We start from the raw sequence: 18,601 nt of genomic DNA, 5'->3' as shown, positions 1-18,601 counted from the left end.
ATGAGAACACAGAGATTAACACACCATCATGCTGAGAGACATATCTCCATACAGAACATCTCCATCCACTCACACTGGCTTTTATCTGCCTAAATTTGCACCGCAGAGAGCTAATAAAGTTAATAAGCACAGATTTTTTTTGGTTAAAAAGGGACACTGCTATATTAACTGTGTGTATAAAAGTAGAGGTGCACTGAATAAAAAAAAAAATCTCCGGTATAGATTTAATTATATTTATGCAATGGCCAACCGATATGATGGCCAACATTAAATCTACACTATTTTGCCTGTTAAAAAAAATAAAAAAAATAAAAAGTCTACAGTAACCTTAGATATAAACAATATGCTGTTTGAATTAGTAAAAAAAAAAAGTGATGTTTAATATTACCTACTTATTTACTACAATTATGGCACTACTTATGGCTGATAAAAATATGATCACTGATATATTGTGCATCCCTAATAAAAGTACTTACTATATACACTGCTATTTGTAATATTTGATTCTGATCGGCTTTCCACAGCTAAACTGTATAATCGACTGTTGTCCTATGAAATTCATTTAATTTAGCTCTTGTATCACCCTTTTTCCTAACATAAAATAATTTCAGCTCAAATCTATACTTTATGTGGTTAGTAATGAGTGGGATAATGTACACTCAGTCAGTCATTATCTTTAAAATGAACACTGACAGGGTGATTCTTCTATTTTTATTCCTCACTTAGGTTGTGCACAGACATACAGCACTTCCAACACACACACACACACACATTTCTCTTGGATTTTTTGATCAGGAGGTGACCTCAGTGTGTGAGCTGCAGTCCACACAGGGGAGCAGGACATGAAATAAAGCTCTTGTTGGTCATTTCTGTTCAATTACTCCCACCATGGCCCCTGGTTGTGTGTGTGCCTGAGCGTGACATACGGCCCCTGTCGGAGCTTGCCCTGTCTGTGTGTGTGTTTGTGTGTGTGTGCGTGAGAGGGCGAGATGCTCTGTGTCCGGTCCACTGCATCAGACTGCTTTATTTTCTTTCTGAATTGAGTTCTATTACAGGGCCAGCTCTTGTCAGTCACAACCACTAGACCGACACACATACACTTCACTTCCAACAGGGCCTGCCACTGAACACGCTCAAAGCGCTGCCACTCCGCCGTCAACGTGAGCAAACAGGAAGTGACAGCACAATGCCCCTCGAGTGCCCACGGGCTCACGTATGCACACGCAGCGAGAATGGGGGATGAAGGGGTGGCTGATCTCAAAAGTGGGGCTGTAACAGAGGAATTTAAATGTCAGCCTTACACAAACACACACACACACACACACACACACACACACACACACACACACAGGGGTGCTGAATGGGGGAGGGTGTATCTGTGAGGGATTTGATAGGACTCTTGACTCCTTCAGTCAAGCTGCGTCCTTTTGAACTGTTAAAGCTTCTCCCCTTGCTTCTCTCACTCTCTCTCTCTCTCTCTCTCTCTCTCTTTGCTAATCCCCACAGAGGAGTATTAGGCCAGCTCTAATTCTCTAACCACAAGTTTGTCTGTGTGTGTGTGTGTGTGTGTAAGGCAACAAAGGTAAGAAACGCATACCGCCAACACAGAAGGCAAACACACAAGAAAGATCCCAATGCCAGTCCGTAATGCTGCAGGCCTGTCTGATCTAGTGGGTCAAATGTGACTCCATTAAGTAGTGTGTGTGTATTTTTACGTGTCTATATGCAGGATGACGAGAGGAGATAGATTGGCATTTGCGCTTTAACTCGTAAGGCTGATTGGAGAGTATTAGTGTTGGTGACACATGTTTTAACAAAGCCACCACCCCATCCTCGCTAAGTCCCCGTCCCCTCCCTGAGCACAGGAAGACGGGCTGCTGTCAGCGCTATCCAGCGGAGTGGATCTGTGTCTTTATGTGGCTGAGCAGACATCTCTCGCTCTCCAGTAATCCCCTGCTTTACTCAGATTATGAGCTTCTTTTCCCATCTTGCTTTGTTGTCAAAATGGAAGCAGTTCGGAGTGATCCTCTAAGCTATTGTCATTTTGGTCACCGCTGGCTATTGTGCGTCTCATGCTTTTTCCATTGTTGTCAATTCTTCCTATTCTTGTTATTTATTTGCACTAAACTAAACACTGGCTGTCAAGTTCTGTGCCATTTTGATTAGTGCGCCAGGCAGGATGAACTTTGACATGAGTTGCGTTTGACTGAAGCCTCTGCCAAGAAATCTCCCTCTTAAGTGTCAATTAGAGCTAAAGCTAGTGTTTACAAAAAATACAAAAGCTAAATTAAAATCTATTGTGAGGTGGGATAATTTTTTTCTTTTCTGCTTAATTTTTTTTTGTTCCGGATTGTCAAGGAAGAGACTCAGTACTCAGTCCAGGTTTTAGGTCCGCTAGTGGGAAGCTTTGAGGCAAAATAACATTCTCATTGTGTGATAGACTGGGAATGTTATGTAAGCTTTTATGTTGTGGAGCAGATAGGGCAAGCTGGACACGATCAATCCAGCCATGCTATCTATTAACAGTGTCACTGACCTCATCGTCCTCGGACAATGCCACCAGATCACTATCTGAAAGGAATTCGCTGTGCTTATCATCATGCGTACACATGCAAGTGGCGTCAAAATAATAAAATCACTGGGGGTTTGAACTACAAATGGAAATACATGTACTATTTTTTACGGCTGATATAAGGCATTAAATACAGTCTCCCTGCTTGCTTTCTCTCTCTCTCGTTCTCCTGTGTGCTGCAGTAATCCGGTGCAATATGGTCCAACATCTGCCTCTACATATGATGGCTGACCTCCTCCATTGACCCACTTTATACCTCTTCAGTATGCTGCTCGCAGCTCATACCTTTCTATTACTCCCCTCCTTTTCTTATTTTTCTCTTTATCTCTCTCTCTCCACTTCCACTTTCCAACAAAGTCATAGTCACTGTCCCTCAGCTTCTGTGTGTGTGGTTTTGGTGGGTTACGCAGGTTAATTTAGCTGGTTATGGAATATTAGGCCAGTGTGAACTGTGGCCGCAGTTGTGAAAAGTGGTTTTGTGGCCAGGTTTAAAGACTGCTGCAGTGACTAATGGCAAACACCTTTAAGATAGTGACCCCTAGTGCAATGACTCCCTCTCACTCATATGCACACACACACACACACACACACACTTAGAGGACTTGTTTAATGGCTGGTGTGTAGGTGAGCAGTCTCATACAGCTGTGACTTCATCTGTCAGGCATCTACAAGTGTGTTTGTGTGTTGAAATATATCTTGAAGAGAATTGTTATACAAAATTAATCTCTCTGAGAACTTTGGACACTACACAGGACGCAAGCGCCTACTTACAATGTGTTAAAATTAAGTTACAATAATGCACCACAAATTACAATCAACAAAGCTGTCTACACTGCAAGTAACCAAATGCTGCATGCCTTCAGTTGATGTGCTGCACAGCAACTTCAGACACTTTATTTTCCTACTGAATATGTATTGTACTTATATATAGAAACATACTTAAATAAGCATTCCTCTAGTCCAGTAGAGCATGGTGCTAGCAATGCAAAGGTTTTGGGAGTGATTCCCAGGGAATGCATTAACTGATACAATCTATACCATAAATGCAATGTATGTCACTTTAAATAAAAGCATCTGTCAAATGCATTAATGTAAATAACCAAATACTTCAAAGCCAGCTTGTGGTCATTCTGGTCTTCTGCCTACTAAATGAAATCATCATTAGATCTCTATATGTATTATACAAACAAAAAATATCACATTTTAAATATAGTATAGTTGAGAGGACATAAAGTGCATTGAGAAGAGGGGCAAGAAATTGCAAGCCAGATTCAGCACATCAGGTTGAGTGCACAAACTACTAAACCACGGCTCGTGGAGTGACCAAGGCAAATATTTTGGGCCTCTCATCGTGTTGTGGGGTCTGAAGATGAGACGTGCAAATGCGCAGATTGTCCCAGAGGAAATCCAACGTGCTTCTGTCTGAGACATCTGTATTTAGGTTAGCCTTAGTAAATCATTTTCTTTGTGACAAAGCCCTAATCTCTCTCTCTCTCTCTCTCTCTCTCTCTCTCTCTCTCTCTCTCTCTCTCTCTCTCTCTGAATGTGTGTGTAGCAAGGGAGATTTGAGGATGGAATGAGAGAACAGTGGCATTGGAAGTTGTTGTTTTTTTCTCCAGTTGTTTTTCTGGCAAAATCCAATTGCGGCTGACAAAGCTGTTCAATCTGGGATTTTTTTGAATCTTAACACCAAGGAACATATGGAGACAAGCTCAGAAGCAGATAAAATCAGACAGAACAAGATTCTTGCAGTAAGCCAGTCATACAGAGCACAGAGGGGTGAGTGCACAGACACAGAGAATAAAAAAAAAAAACCCAGAAAAAAATATCCTGTTTTATTTACCTGTTATCTAGAGGGCACCTGGGAATACCACCTGTTTCTGTGTGAGTGTGTATGTGTGAGAGCCATTTATACCTCTTGCATATGCTTAAACTGTGATACAGATGTGCAGGTGCATATCCTTACATGTGTGCACGTAAGTGCGATGCCCTGTTAAAATTCACTCTAATGTGCATCTAATGTTTGGCTAATGGTGGCAGGGTGAGTTTGGCCTCTTAGGCAGCCACTTTAATTGGTAATAGAGGTAACAGAGAGGAAGGGCCGGGCCCGTGTGGGTCCCCACCCAGGTAAGTGCATTTCAAACAGCCAGGCTCTTAACCTGGGGATCAGATGCAGTCCGTTAATACTTTTCTTCTCCTTCCAGAGACCAAACTAGGGAGGAAAAGGAAAAAGGGCAGACGTGGAGACGCATGTTTACTGCGTTTTCAGTTTCAGAGCAGCACAGTGAGGCTGCATTAGGGTTTGACTCTATTCAGACAGCCCATAATATCTTTTTGTGTTTGCTCTCTGTTCAGTGTCCCTCTGTGCTCTGTCCCCCTTAAAACAGTTTCTATGGTACCCTTCGCTCCACAGTGAACAATATCAGCACCCCAGAGCCAGCAGTGCGGCATTCTCTCTCTGGGCTCTGGCCCCTCACAAAGGCCCATTTCTATGGCAACTTGCAGTTGGCATGAGGAAAAGAGTTGGGGAGAACAGTGGGCATTGTTGTTCTCTATCGGGATCACAAAACAAAAAAAGGGGGGAAAAAAACTAGGGAAGAAAAAGAGATTTTGTTTGAGGGGTTGGGAAAAATGGACTGAATCTCCACAGCAAAAGGACATACACACAAACAAAACCACAAGATGGACGTTACCTGCAGCTGAAGAGGGCCGAGGCCAGGCGTTGCCGCAGCAGCGGCTGCCATAGTTGTGGGGATCAGCTGTAGAGGGTAAGGGTCACCTGAGGAAAAGAGCATTATGGGTATGTCAGATGCTTTAGATTTTTTTTTTTTTCACACATCAGCCCTTAGATATCCAACACTTCTGTACAGGGTCTGGGCCCCATCCCCCTCTCCTCTCCTTCGATGGAGCGACAGATTCACTGCTTTCTCTTCTGTCGGTAAAGACCTCCATTGTGAAGTCCCCCCCTCCATTCTAATGAAAGGCTGATTGTGTGGCTGCAGCTCTAATACCCCGAGCACAATAGCAGTTGAAGGCTAAGGCATGATAAGGAGAGGACGGTAATTAACGAGGTAACGTCAGCGCCCCGTCTCCTCGGGCCCCGCACAAGAGCCTCTGCGTTGGAGAGATGAATCAGAACACGAGGAGTGAATAGCGAGAGTTATTAGCGTCCACCTGCAGATATGGGCTTTATAATTACATGACCGGGAGGTAAAGGTCAGTCCAGTTCGGCTAGAGGAGGTAGGGGGGTTATTAGCGTTGCGCTGAAAAGGCCTGTGACATGAGAAACCACGAGTGTGCTCTCAAATCGGTTCTGCAGTTTTTTGAGTGCAAAGCGTGATGAACAATGGAATGATGTCGGCCAAAAAGGGAGGAGAAGTTGGATACAAGCGCTCTGAGGAAGAACAGAGGGGAGGAAATGTCTCAATGTCCAAATAGATGGCCTTTGAAATATATCATATAAAAGTGACACCATCATTCTGTTATTTTAAAAGACTCAGCGATTTATGGAGTGCATGTCTGGTCGTGTTTTAAAGCCAGCATAAATGTGCCCTTCGCCCATGATATCCCACCATTCTGTGCATGCAGTAAGGCAGAATTGGAATGGCATCTGATGGAAGTACATTAATAAATGTTCATTTTTTATTAAAAAGACATATTATTGCTTTAGTAAAACTGAAATTAAATTTTTAATGTGCACGTAAATGCACTTGTTGATAAGGCAGCGGATACAGCCCGGGACTCTAGAGTATCTGTTAAAGGGGTTTGTAGAGGAAGTCGGACCTTGTCTCAGTAAGCAATAAACCAGACGCTCCTATCAGTCAGTCCAAAACATTTTTCCCATACACTGCTATTTAAGCCCCCCCCCCCACGCTTAAAAAAAAAATACTCATCCGCTTAGTTAAAGATTGCCCTGGACCCAATTCAAGGATGTATTCTGGGGAGATGTGTGTGTTTTGTCTTTTTTTCTTGTCTTTCTCTCAGTCCCTAAACAAATACAAATATTCCAGCTATTTTATGTCTCTCCTGGGTACAGCTGTAACAAAAGAGCAAAACTAAGAAAAGCAAACATGTTGCTGTTGGCGAGAAGGCAGTATCTTCAGACTGACTGGAAGAGCTCCGTGGCCTGGCTCCGGGGAGCAATGGGTGGGAACCAGCATCCCCTTAGTCCAGACCCTGCGACCAGAGGGATTTCATCCCCCTTTTTTTCCTCTCTGGTTTTGAGGGTTCAAACGACGGCTTCCTCCCCCGTGAGCAAGCACTGTAATGGTAACTAAATGACATGCGTAATTGAAATTTTGGGCAGGGTTTGATGGTGCTGCTGGCTGTAATTGAAATAGAGGGTTTATGGTTAGGAGGGAGGGAGGCCGTTGGGAGGAGGAAGAGGGTGGGGGGACTTGTTTGGGAAACTGTGAAGCGCAGTGGGCGGAGCTGGAGATGCGGACCGGTCCGTCTCACAAGGGAGATGTGCGTTTATGAGAGTGTGTGCGAGTGTGTGATCTATGCAATGTTTGTGTGCACGCGTACAGTTGGAGAGGAGTCGGAGGCGTGTGCGAGGCGTACTGGACGCGTGTTCTGGCGGCCGCCCGTGTTAATATGAAGAAACCTGGGGCAGGTCACTCTACCCCCCCGTGAGAGCGCGAGCGTTCTGCTGCTGCGCTGCTGGCACTTGCCGCCTCGTTTCTCGCGGTAAACAACACATTGCTTCACAGTTGGACTGCTACGGCCAAAAACACAAACCCCAGAGGAAGTTTTCTTTTTTTTCCTGTTCCTACTTTTGAACAAGAAATACAGAGACACAAAAGCAAGCGAGTTTGTCTAGTCTGAGAGTCTGTCATGTGCGGGAGATGATGGGCATCAGTGGTGTTGGCTGATCTTAATAACACACCAGACAGGAGGGAGATGCTGCCCAACATTGGGTTGAAGACTCCGCTTTCAGCAATCTGGTTTGAAATCTCTAGTGTGAACAATAAACTAGACTGAAGTCTTTAATTTAACAACCCATCACTGAAATGCTGCTTTAATACTCACTGCAGCCCGGTTTGTAGTTGAACCCTGGAGGAAGCAGAAATCCTTGTTGTGCTGCAGCGGCTGCCAGAGTTCTCTGATCTGGAGGAAACACAGGTATCATCAGCGGAGGCAACTGACCCTGGACCTGCTGAAGAGATAGAGAGAGACAGCAATTATGATGTTAGTCATGAACAAAGAGTCTAGCCATAATACTGTAGGTCAACTATGAAGAAATCTTTTCAACCAAAGTCCTAGCCTCAGCTTCAGACCACCCACAGTTTGATCACTGACCATCTGAGGCCATTTTGGACATAAATTGGTCCAAATCTATTGGATATTTTCTTAACCTAAATGGATTATGAAGGCAGAACAACCGGTGGTTAATTGCTTTACATGTTGATTAGACTTCCTGTCTAAGTGGATAAGGAATAAGCTGCAAGGTAGACCACACTTTGGCGACCTTCACACTGCAGCTAAATTCGGTTGACAATTCACCTTTTAGTGACAAACACATTCTACAACCGAATTAACTCCTGAAAGTTAAGTAGTAGCGACAACCGCATTAACAAAAATTCTGCACAGTCTGAACAGAGTCAAACTGAACAACTAGTTGTTAATGACGTCAATGAGCGATATGATAGATGACAGACGAGAGATACATCTCTGATGCACATTAAAACACGACGTCTCCATCGAAAATTGCTGAACACAAGAAGTCTTTTGTCACTGTAATATTACTTTAGTCAGAATAGCGGACACCAAACACACGAGACGCCAGAACGTTGATATGGTTTCCACGGTGTCAATAATTGCAGTTTTGGGAGAGATTTGTGTTCCGTACACACGGAATTATAATTTAGGGGACTCACTCCCACATTTAATTGAGGTTGTCACTCCTGAAACTTAACTGTGTACACTGTGTGTACCTTTATGTCTGGCTACACTATGCACCTCTCTAGCCAGTTTATTACTAGGGTGATTTCAAATACTGTGCTTGTCCAGCAACTGTCACCTGAGGACAAGTGAGATATGGACGGGTGACTTTTGGGATAGTTGGTCCCCTTGACTTATTGTCACATAAAGGAGATTCTTCACGATCTGGCAACAGCTGGCCTCCATTTCTGCAGAGCACCATGCTCGGCACCTCGCCACACCACTTCACAAGGTTTCCAGGATTAAAAAAGGGAGGAAAGAGGAAAAAAAAACAAGCCAGAGACTTTGGCAAAGGGAGAGTCTTGAGACACACAGGCCCAAAGAAGAAGAGGACAGATGGTTCTACTGTCGAGAAAAACACAAAGGCTCCAAAAGTGACAATCGTCTATATATGAAAGTGACATGCTCTAAGAGGAAAGGAGGCAGTATATCTCAGTCGCATGTTAAGATAAACAGAGGTTAAACTTTTATTTTATCTCATTCTCTTAAGTCTCAGTAGCATGTCTGAGGGTTTTTGAATTCCAACCACAGAGCAATCATTCCTCCATTTTGGTTAACCACAAACGGCAGGCCTCCTGTTCCCAGATCAGGAGGCAGTGGCGTTTTATAGTTGCGTTACGACAGGACCCCCCACGGGCTGGTGCAGCTCTAACTTCCAGTCCTAATTGGACATATGCTCCTCTGGTTTTGCCTGCGTCTTCTCAGTGCGAGCTAAGGCTCTGTGGACACAATAGCATGTGCTAGCCAACGCGCATGCGTGTGTTTGTTCTCCAGTGGTTTTGAGCATGGAGTGTTTTTGTGGCAAATTACAATCACACGCTCTTCTCTTAAAAGCATAGACATGTAAGCAAGTGTGTGTGGGAGCATATGGAATTAAAGGCTCGTGGATCTCCTCAAAGCGTTCGAACACACCGTCATGCTGTTCTCTATTCAATCAACGTAGTAAATAGCATTACCCACGCAGAGTAGGTGAGACTGATATTGACATTTTCAGGCCCTGTTAATGCAGTTTGATGCATTCAGATGACATGTATCATGAACTAGAGAACAAAAGGACTGAACTTTACAGCTGCTTTCAAAGGAGATTTAAATTTGAAGGTATTGAACAGTTAGCATTGCTTGTAAAACATCTCTTGCATTGGTTGGGGACAGGAACACATGACGTTGAAACAAAGTGGACTCAGGATTAGGGAGAATATTCGTGAACTGGAACAACGTGCCTCAACTGTAGGGATTGGATTGGTCCCCGCTAAACTAGTAATAGTTTAGGGAAAACACTGTTTGAGGGGCTGCAACACCCCATCACACCCAAACACGAATAGAGGACTTCCCTTATTGTCTTTGTCATAACTCACTATTAAAACTGTTGAATATTCCAGAAAGCTTATGACAAAAGTGTCAACTCCAGCTGCAAGCTCTATAAAGGTTTATTAATCAGACAACAGCTGGCTGTGGAATTCCATTCTGGCTCTTTGAACTCTCTGATCAGAAGAATGGCTCACTTGAAAAGCTTTTAAAAACTTTGAGAACGCAGAAGAGTCTGTCAGATAATTGGGTCGGAAATGGGTTTCAGAACTGACATCTAAAAACAATATGATGCTTCTGGTTTTCAAATGAAACAAAAATACTCTCTTGTGAATGGTCTTATTGACCAGCTCCACAATAAAGACAGTTAAGATAAATTATGTTTGTTTTATTTGTACTATTTAACTATTTATAAATAGGTAATCTAAATATAAACCTACAGCAAATGCAACTAGAATCTTAAAAACCCTCTAATTACCCGAAAGAAAAATAGATGGCGGACAAGGAAAAAAGTGCGTGGCTAACTTTGCAACTTTCTTAGTTTATAAGAAAAGAGCGAGATTTTGAGAGTGAAAGAGCAAGGAAAAAATGTTGAAAGAAACAAATGGAAAGGGAAAAAGTGGAAAGTTGGCACAAAACTGAGTCAGAGCCTCTCGCCAGGCGGCACAGCTTGAACCTAAAGCTTTTTGAACATAATGAAGATGTGCAGATAATTAACATATGCAGTGTGAACAGGTTTGCTGGCACGGAGGAGAGAAAAACTCTAAGGTAGAGCTATTATTAGGGAGTAATTTGCTCTAAGAAGTAAATGAGTGAAACAATAGCTGCCAGCATTGACAATATGGCACACATCTGAGAATGTGTGCAAGAACGGTGGTTAAGAACGAGTCCCACCGCTAAAATCTGTTTCCAGCCATATGCTCCGGCAATTAAAGGCAGGCCTCAGTGACCTCGCACTGAAGAGGGGACACATAGCCATATAACTAATAATTAATTTGCGCTTGGATAGCAGCGTTAGCACACACGCACTATACTTGCAGACTGGCACTTAATATTAGCCCCGTGGACGTGGGCATAGGCCATTAACTTTTACAGAGTGCCTGCGACGACTGCCAGTCTGGTGCAGGCATCAGTGCGAAAGGACTGTCCCTGGTGAATAAGACTGAGATTGCGCACACGCTCAAACAAACACGTGCAGACAGCTTTTGCATTCATGGATGTACTTCCTGCTTCTTTTTATTAAGTGTGTCGGCTTATTATATACCTGGCTAAACATTGATGGCTAAAAAAGGAAGCTGCCAATGTTATCTCACATTCACGAGAGTGTTACTTCACAACAATTGTGAGGTGTCACCTTAGGGTGTGTTATCAGGGACCTAATAGAGCGCAACAGTTACTTTCTCTGCTGTTTCAGCAGCTTTGGTGTTTTTTTTTTTTTTGTGTTTTTTTTTTTTTAGTATTGTTCCAATTAATTTCCTCCATTGGGATTTCAGCCAAACCAACAAACTCTGAGATGAGTGACAACGTTATAATCTTAAGTTTTTAAATACCTTTTTTTACAAATTAGAGTAAACGACAAGTGTCTTTTACGAGGCAATGAATTATGCATGCATGCCATGAAGCACTTCAAATGATGTAATCCAAAAACTTGGAAATATTGAAGTATAATGATTGATTATATTTATAAAGTACAATATTTTGAAAGTTTATTTGTGCAAATAATTTTTGCAATAAAGTTACCTGAGGATGTAGGGAGTGTACTTCATAGGAGTTCTTTTTCGCTGTTCTCTTTTCCATGGTAACAACAACTTATCTGATAGCTCTCTTTAGGATTATGGGCAGTGCAGTTATAGACCAGGAATTTTGGAATTAAACATGGTTTATTTTTTAATCAAGCTAAAAATCACACTGACTTGTGGCCACACAATCATATATTATTAATCTCGCCTCTCACACTAGGTTTGTCGTTATACAATACCCTTAAAAATCAAATACTCAATGGAAAATAATTACAGTCGGAAACAGACTGTTGCGCTATATAAGGGGGAAACGGGTGGGGTTTGAAGTCTAGACCAATAAAGAGTTGCTTCAAGGTCACATGGCTTCACCCCTAATGCTTGATCTCTCTTCTCCATGCCTGATCGCGGTTTCCAGACAAATGTGGCATTTTCAAACCCCACCAAAACAACAACCCTGCTCTTTCCAATCACTAACGCATGTCCATTTTCTCACTTATGTTCTTCGTTCTTTTTTTTTCAAGTATGCCTCTCATTTTTTTCCCAGCGAACGGTCTTTTTACGTGAGCCAAGGGCACCTTTGGCTGATTAGCGGCTAATGAAATTGAGTGGCGAGCCTGTGTCTGGACAGCCAGCCTTTTATTAGGCCCCCATTAGGTGTGAGTGCAGGAGGTGCGTCAGCCGCCCGCTGTAGGTGGGCATAACGCAGGGCCCATCTGCTCCTCTGCCTGTGTGTCCTTCCTCAAATAGCTCCCATTAGCTGCCAACCACCGGGCTGAGAGAAGCCTTCCCCACACACTCAAACACATGAAGACACGCATACACGGGCACACACCAGGCTGTTATATGTTTCTCAGGGCCAGTCGCTTAGGTAACACACAGTTGTTCTGTGGTTGGAGAGGAAGTAGAGGTGGAAATGGACACGTATAACACTTTGTATCTGTTAATTTCTCTCCTTTCGGCTTCCTTGTTGAGCACATAGCACTTTGGAGAATTTTCTCTGCATGCCTACTTTAAAGGTTGAACTTCCTTCATCATTCTCTGTCTTGTTCAATGTCTTGTTGATCCTGTGGCAATCATTTACTTACAAATAAGAGTTGAATGAGCATGTTAGACAAATCTGTCTGGCACATTATTCTCCCCGTCTCTCGCTCACTGTTTTCTTTCTAGGGAAACTGAACAGGTATACAATCCGAATATGCACACAGACACAAATATTCCTTATTTTCTGTCCACTGCTTCCTGGGGAGGTATACAAGGTTACCTTTTCTTCATATGTGTCTAATTAAGTCCAATCATCTGCTGTAAAACTTATACCATGTCAAAATGTCATTCTAAAGCTGGAGTCAAAGTCTACTTACAGATGGCACAAGAACTTACGAACGTAACTTTTAGGATAAACAACTGACAGTGCTAATTGAGCAGAAATGACATACTTCACTTTAAGAACTCTGAAATGCCACCTGAAATATCCTTAATAATATAAAGCGAGTGCTCATATCAATCGGGAACATGTGTTGGGAGAATCCCCCCGATCCCCATTATCATCCGCAGTGCTGCGCAAAGCCCAGTTCACACAACCAGTGCGGCCACTTCATGCAGGAAAAACACCAATTACATTCATTTAGGTATAATGAGACAAATTAAACAATTACACAGCCAATTGGGTTAGCTGCTCCTGTGCACAGGACCTGGTCTAACTCTGATGAGCTAATGCTCAACCGTTTTCTTTTTAACTCTCATTCCGTGGGAAAATGAATTTACTATCTCAAGGAGGTACTGACGCATGGCAAATGAGTCTGATTGAGTTATGAAGCAATCATGCTGTGTTTGACATGTGTAAGGTACTGCCGTGGAAGCTCTTTATTAGGTTAAATTTCCTGAAATGTAGGTTGACTCTAATATGTGTTTTATAAGCAGCATGTCGTATTCTGTCGCCACCGTGTCTAAAGACTTAAACTAGTTAGTTAGCTAAAACATGCGACAGCAGTGCTTGTTTCGTTATCTGTGGCTAATGCCTTTGTGCTAAATGACTATCGTTCTACGTCAAATTAGTCAAAAAAAAAAAAAAAAAAAAAATCCTCCTCATGGGAGGTCTGGCTACTTGCGTTAACTACCACTTTGACAGCGGAGGAGCCTCATCCCGGCCCCTGCGCTGGGTAGCGGAAATTTTCTAACACCAGCGCGATGCCCCGCAGAGCCGGAGTAGGTTTGCTGAAAGGAGGCTGCTAATGAGAGAAAAGCGAACAGACAGCGGGAAAGTGTTAAGAGTACAGCGGAGCTCAGGAGGAGGTTGTACCAGTGGGCAGCTCCCAGTCACAGCGCCCACAGGCCTTTCTCAACATTACACCTCTCGTTAAGCATGGAAATGCATTATATGTATCCTGCATTTCATGCCTCATGCTTCTCGGCAGGAGGATTCTTTCATCCAAAAGAGCCTGTCTTCCTGGTTTGATAACTGTCAGGGGTCCTGAGTTGAGACACAGCTTTAATAAGAATGAAAGAGTGTGTATGCATGTTACCCCCAAGAGCCTAAAGAAGTGGCCCCACACTGTGAGGTATATACGTGTTAACTGTGTGTGCATATTTCAGGAGAGAACTAACTCTTCAAGGAGTTTTAAATGTGCTACAGGAACAGACTTCGGTTGAAAAGTCCATGCAGGTTCTACAGGGATTTCGCTATAAAGTCAAAGTGAAACAGCATTAGCAATCCATTTGACTTAAGTTTTACTTCAGTAAAACTGATTATTTGACAAGGATATGGATTGAATTGCAAAAAAAAAATCTGATGTCAAAGAGAAGTCAAAGAGAAGATGTCAGCCAAAAAGGAAAATTATAAAAAAAAAACATTTTTGTTGTTTCAAATGACAAGTACTGAACAATTGTTCAAAATAAGACCAGGAAGGTTGTATTAAAAAGGTAAATAGGGTACATTTTTATTTCATGTTGACTTTAAAGCTTATTTTCCTTCTTTTGGACATGGAATCTCTCTCTTGACCTCAGTAACGTCATGTAATAAACTCTAAATGTACTCTAAAAGTTCAGGACTGCTATATTTGTCTCTGACGCATGCGTTTGCTCAGAGTGTGTTAGCGGCCTGTGTGTTAGACACAAGTCAAATGTGTGTTTTTCAGGAGGTGATTTAGGGCTAATATATGATTGGCCCATAACAAGGGTCTCCTCCTCTCGCCCCCCTCCTCCGCCTCCGTGTTGACTGTGAGAAACTATTGTTCCACTAGGCTGAATGGAGAAGTGCTTGTTTGGGAAAAGGTTGCAAAGTCATGGGAAAAAGAAGCTTTGTTTCTGTGAGCGACGAGCGGGGCTAGAAAAACCCAAGCGGACGTGTTTTGGGGACTGACGCACACACAGCTGCTACTAACACACATAAGGACATGAGCTGATGCGGATTTTGAAATAGACACAGATAAGTCTCTCATACACATGTTCAGGCTAAGCTGTGTAGTATGAACATACTACACACAAGCAAACACAGCTGCAACACACACACACACACACACACACACACACACACACACACACACACACACACACACACACACACACACACACACAAGCACTAAAAGAGAATGGCAGGGGTCCAGCGGACGGCAGTGATCTCTCTCTCTCTCTCTCTATGTGTGTGTGTGTGTGTGTGTGTGTGTGTGTGAATAGTCTCAGTGTGATGTGGCTTCCTGGCCAAAACTGCCGGAGTCCCTCTCAAGGCTAAGTCTCATTTTTTCAACCAAATTAGAATCATCTCATCTCCTCTTGCACACAAAGCCTTTATTCGCTTCACACCTGCACACACAAAGCAGGCCAGTGTCTCTCTGCCCCATGTATAAGTCAGCTGGGACAAACCCATCAAAAAGTGTCTGTTTAGTTTTCCACATGCTTCTTTACCAGCCATCAGGACATTACCTACACATTTATTTAAAAGATCATATGATCATACCAACAAGTTGATTTGCATGAGTTGATATGATTGAATACACAGACTTTTCCAAAACATATAGCGCTGCTTGTTTACTACCTATATAGGCAGCATATTTACCAAAATGGAGCCTGTTAAGTGATTTGAAAATGCTCTTCATCTAGGCAGCTACTTTGAGGACCACACAAATAGCTAGCAGCTGACATGCTATAACCTAAAAGCTTTGTTCAAAATCTTTGAAAAACATTCATTCACAGACTGTCTATGTTATTCGAAGTGCATGGGAGAATTGCTTCCAAATGTTAACATTGCTAAGCTAACTGCATGATAATCTATAAAAATATGCAGCATGCACACATTTGGGGGAACAGTCTTTTCTTGATTAGTGTTTTATTTTTGTAATATTAGACCTTTTTTGTGAAAGTTTCAAATAAATATTATTATATTTATAATCAACGTTTCTTAAATCCGTCAGTAATCTTGGATGAATTTTTTCACCTGAGCTTATCATAATGCATTCTGGATTGAGAGGTGTTGCTTCCTACTCTTTGGACCAACCTTTGTCTTCGTTTGTGTAGCTACATTTTGATTGCTCGTCTAGAAAAAGGACTACGAGAATGGACTCTGGATACCAGTACTGATGCTTGTCTGTGATTGGCTGATTGTGATTGGGGGGTTGATTGCTGATTGGTGGACTAGAATGTTTGATTGTCATGAAACCCCACGGTCATGGTGACAAGTGACTCGCACTGCGACATCTCACAAACATAACTGTTCAAAAGCATAAACGCAAAACATATAAGTCTACAAGTGGACATGCACATATATATATATATATATATAAAGACTCACCTGGATCTGTTGCTGCAGGAGGTTGATTTTGTGTTGTTGCTGCAGAAGTTGCTGCTGTTGTCGTGCAATCTGCGGATAGAACATGTCAAACTGTCACATACGTCAAACTCTTTTCCAACAAGAGAGGACATTATTTGTTCAGATGGGGGGTCACATGCATGTATGTGACTGTTAACTGTGTTTGAAGCTCTTGAGTATGCTTTTGTATTTCATACATATTTACCAAGGAGTGGCGCCCAGTCCTGGAGCGTTGTGTGTGTGTGTGTGTACAGGGGTGTGTTGGTGTATGTGTTAATACTGATCTGTTTTCTTTTGTAAAACTGAGCTCCCCAGAAGCAACTATACACACAACAAAGCTAAAGCACACACTTCTGTATGCAAACACCTTTAGTCTCCTGCCTGCGTGCTGGAGGGGACCTAAACGCTACACACATACTTATAGGGGGGGAAGGAGACACAGAAGGTTTCTTTGTCAATGTGGTTCAAAGTAAAGAACGTTAGAGTGTTACACACCCATTCCTCTCCTCTCCACACACGCTCACTCACTGATAACACTGTTCTGTACTATTTAAATCCAGAACAGTGGCATAATCAGACATGATAGGAAGGAATGGGTCATTAATTTACTAGTTATCCAACAACATAATATATTATTACTGAGGCTGACTAGCTTATCTTTCTCTAATTTGTTTTTGTTTGAATAATTTTACAGTGGTGCTCTAATTAACATCCTGACAGTGTCGGAAAAACCCCGTCAAAAAAATGTATCCCCTTTAAAGCAACATCAGCCATCTTTTTTTTTTTACAACCTATAAAAATTTGTCTCAAGACTCCTGCATTCTGTTCCATTAAGTTGTGCTTCATCTAGCCGTTTATGAATACAAAAAAGCATCTTATGTTAATGCCCCCTAAGAAACAAATGATCAGGGTCAAGAGAACCTGGAACCAGCCTAATATACAGGGCTTCCTTAACCCATCAAGTAGTCAATTTAGAAAATATATTATGACATAAGTTTCAAGCATCAGGCGTTGTTTTCCTGTCTTTTCTAACAGCAGAATGCTTTGCAAAGTGACAAAATTACAGCCTATCAGAACAATGTGATCGATTAATATACAGCTAAGTGGTTCAGGATTTTTGACCAATGAGATTTCATTGGGTACAACACCAAGCTTTATTGCATTATTTGCCTGGTTAGGACCTGCATTAGACGACCAGGCCAATTCAACCACACAAACATTTTTGAGGACATATTGTGTGAAATAAGTGTTTATTTGAACTTTTATATTTAATTTTCATGTTATCATTAAACATTTATATCAATAATATATTAGCCAATCCTGCTCTTGCATAACTGATGAAACATGGTGAAAAAGTGCTAACCTGGTCCTGTTGCTGTTTCGCCAACTCCATTTGCTGGCGCTGTTTTTCGATTTGCGAAGCGGCTAGTTTCTTCTGCTCCTCATGGGCGGCCAGTAGCTGCTCTCTGAGACTGCTGAGCTGCGTGATCATCCCCATCAGCTGGCGCTCTTTCTCCGCCAGGCTGTCCGGGGTGCCTGCAGGGGTTAAAGGGCACAGGCCACAGGTCAAAGAGCTAGGCGAGGAAGCCTTGCACCCAGATGTGCTCCTCCTGAGATGTGCTATCGCCCTGGTGTTTACCTAGCCGTCGCTACACATTTAGCATGAGCTGACCTCCGACCTCGGCTGAAGATGAGAACGCTCTGACATACGATCAGCCCCAGAGCAGACGGCAAGAAGGGAAGACTAAATCACTCGACAGGATGTCGTTGCACTGCGGTATTACCCCAGACTACCACCAATCAAACAGAGTGTGTGTGTTTGTGTGTGTGCTAAACCCCTAAAGCGTTCAAATGTCCAAATGAGCACGTCTGTTAATGAGTTCATGTGTGTGCAATTGTGCGTCTGAGGTCATATATCTGCGTTAAAACACACACACACAGACACACGTCTGCACAGCCCACAATCCCCCATTGTTCTCGGCCTCTACCTTCTGAGGGGCCACATTCCTCACCAGGGAAAAACAGATGATGAAGAAAGCTAGAGAAAGAAGGGAGTCATAGCAGCTGACCTGACCCTTTGCCCTGGCAGGAAGGTGAGAGTAGGCTCCATTTGTAACCCCTTCACAAACACACACACACACAGACTCAACAATGCACAATAAAGGCAACTGTCACAGGCGGCCAGTTGGAAAAATAAACCTGCAGCTCCCCTTAACAGCTCCCAGACTGGGCTTTCACAAGAGG

General features: G+C 42.7%; 1 protein-coding gene across 13 annotated transcripts in view; it reads right to left on the bottom strand.

Moving 5' to 3' along the window:
• sox5 (SRY-box transcription factor 5) overlaps positions 1 to 18,601 on the bottom strand; it is a 235,917-nt gene that overhangs the window by 14,518 nt on the left and 202,798 nt on the right. For 11 of the 13 annotated variants that reach the window (XM_079869700.1, XM_079869709.1, XM_079869708.1 and 8 more), the window contains 4 exons: positions 17,721 to 17,893; positions 16,340 to 16,408; positions 7,604 to 7,730; positions 5,266 to 5,351 (listed from right to left, as the gene is read on the bottom strand). In XM_079869700.1, coding sequence (XP_079725826.1) covers positions 5,266 to 5,351; positions 7,604 to 7,730; positions 16,340 to 16,408; positions 17,721 to 17,893 — 455 coding nt within the window. The remainder of the gene's footprint in view (positions 1 to 5,265; positions 5,352 to 7,603; positions 7,731 to 16,339; positions 16,409 to 17,720; positions 17,894 to 18,601) is intronic. The other 2 variants (XM_079869704.1, XM_079869703.1) reach the window with 1 other exon arrangement.

This window comes from Squalius cephalus (genome assembly GCF_949319135.1).
Source record: "Squalius cephalus genome assembly, chromosome: 4".
Lineage (NCBI taxonomy): Eukaryota > Metazoa > Chordata > Actinopteri > Cypriniformes > Leuciscidae > Squalius > Squalius cephalus.
This window is presented reverse-complemented; position numbering and strand designations above follow the sequence as displayed.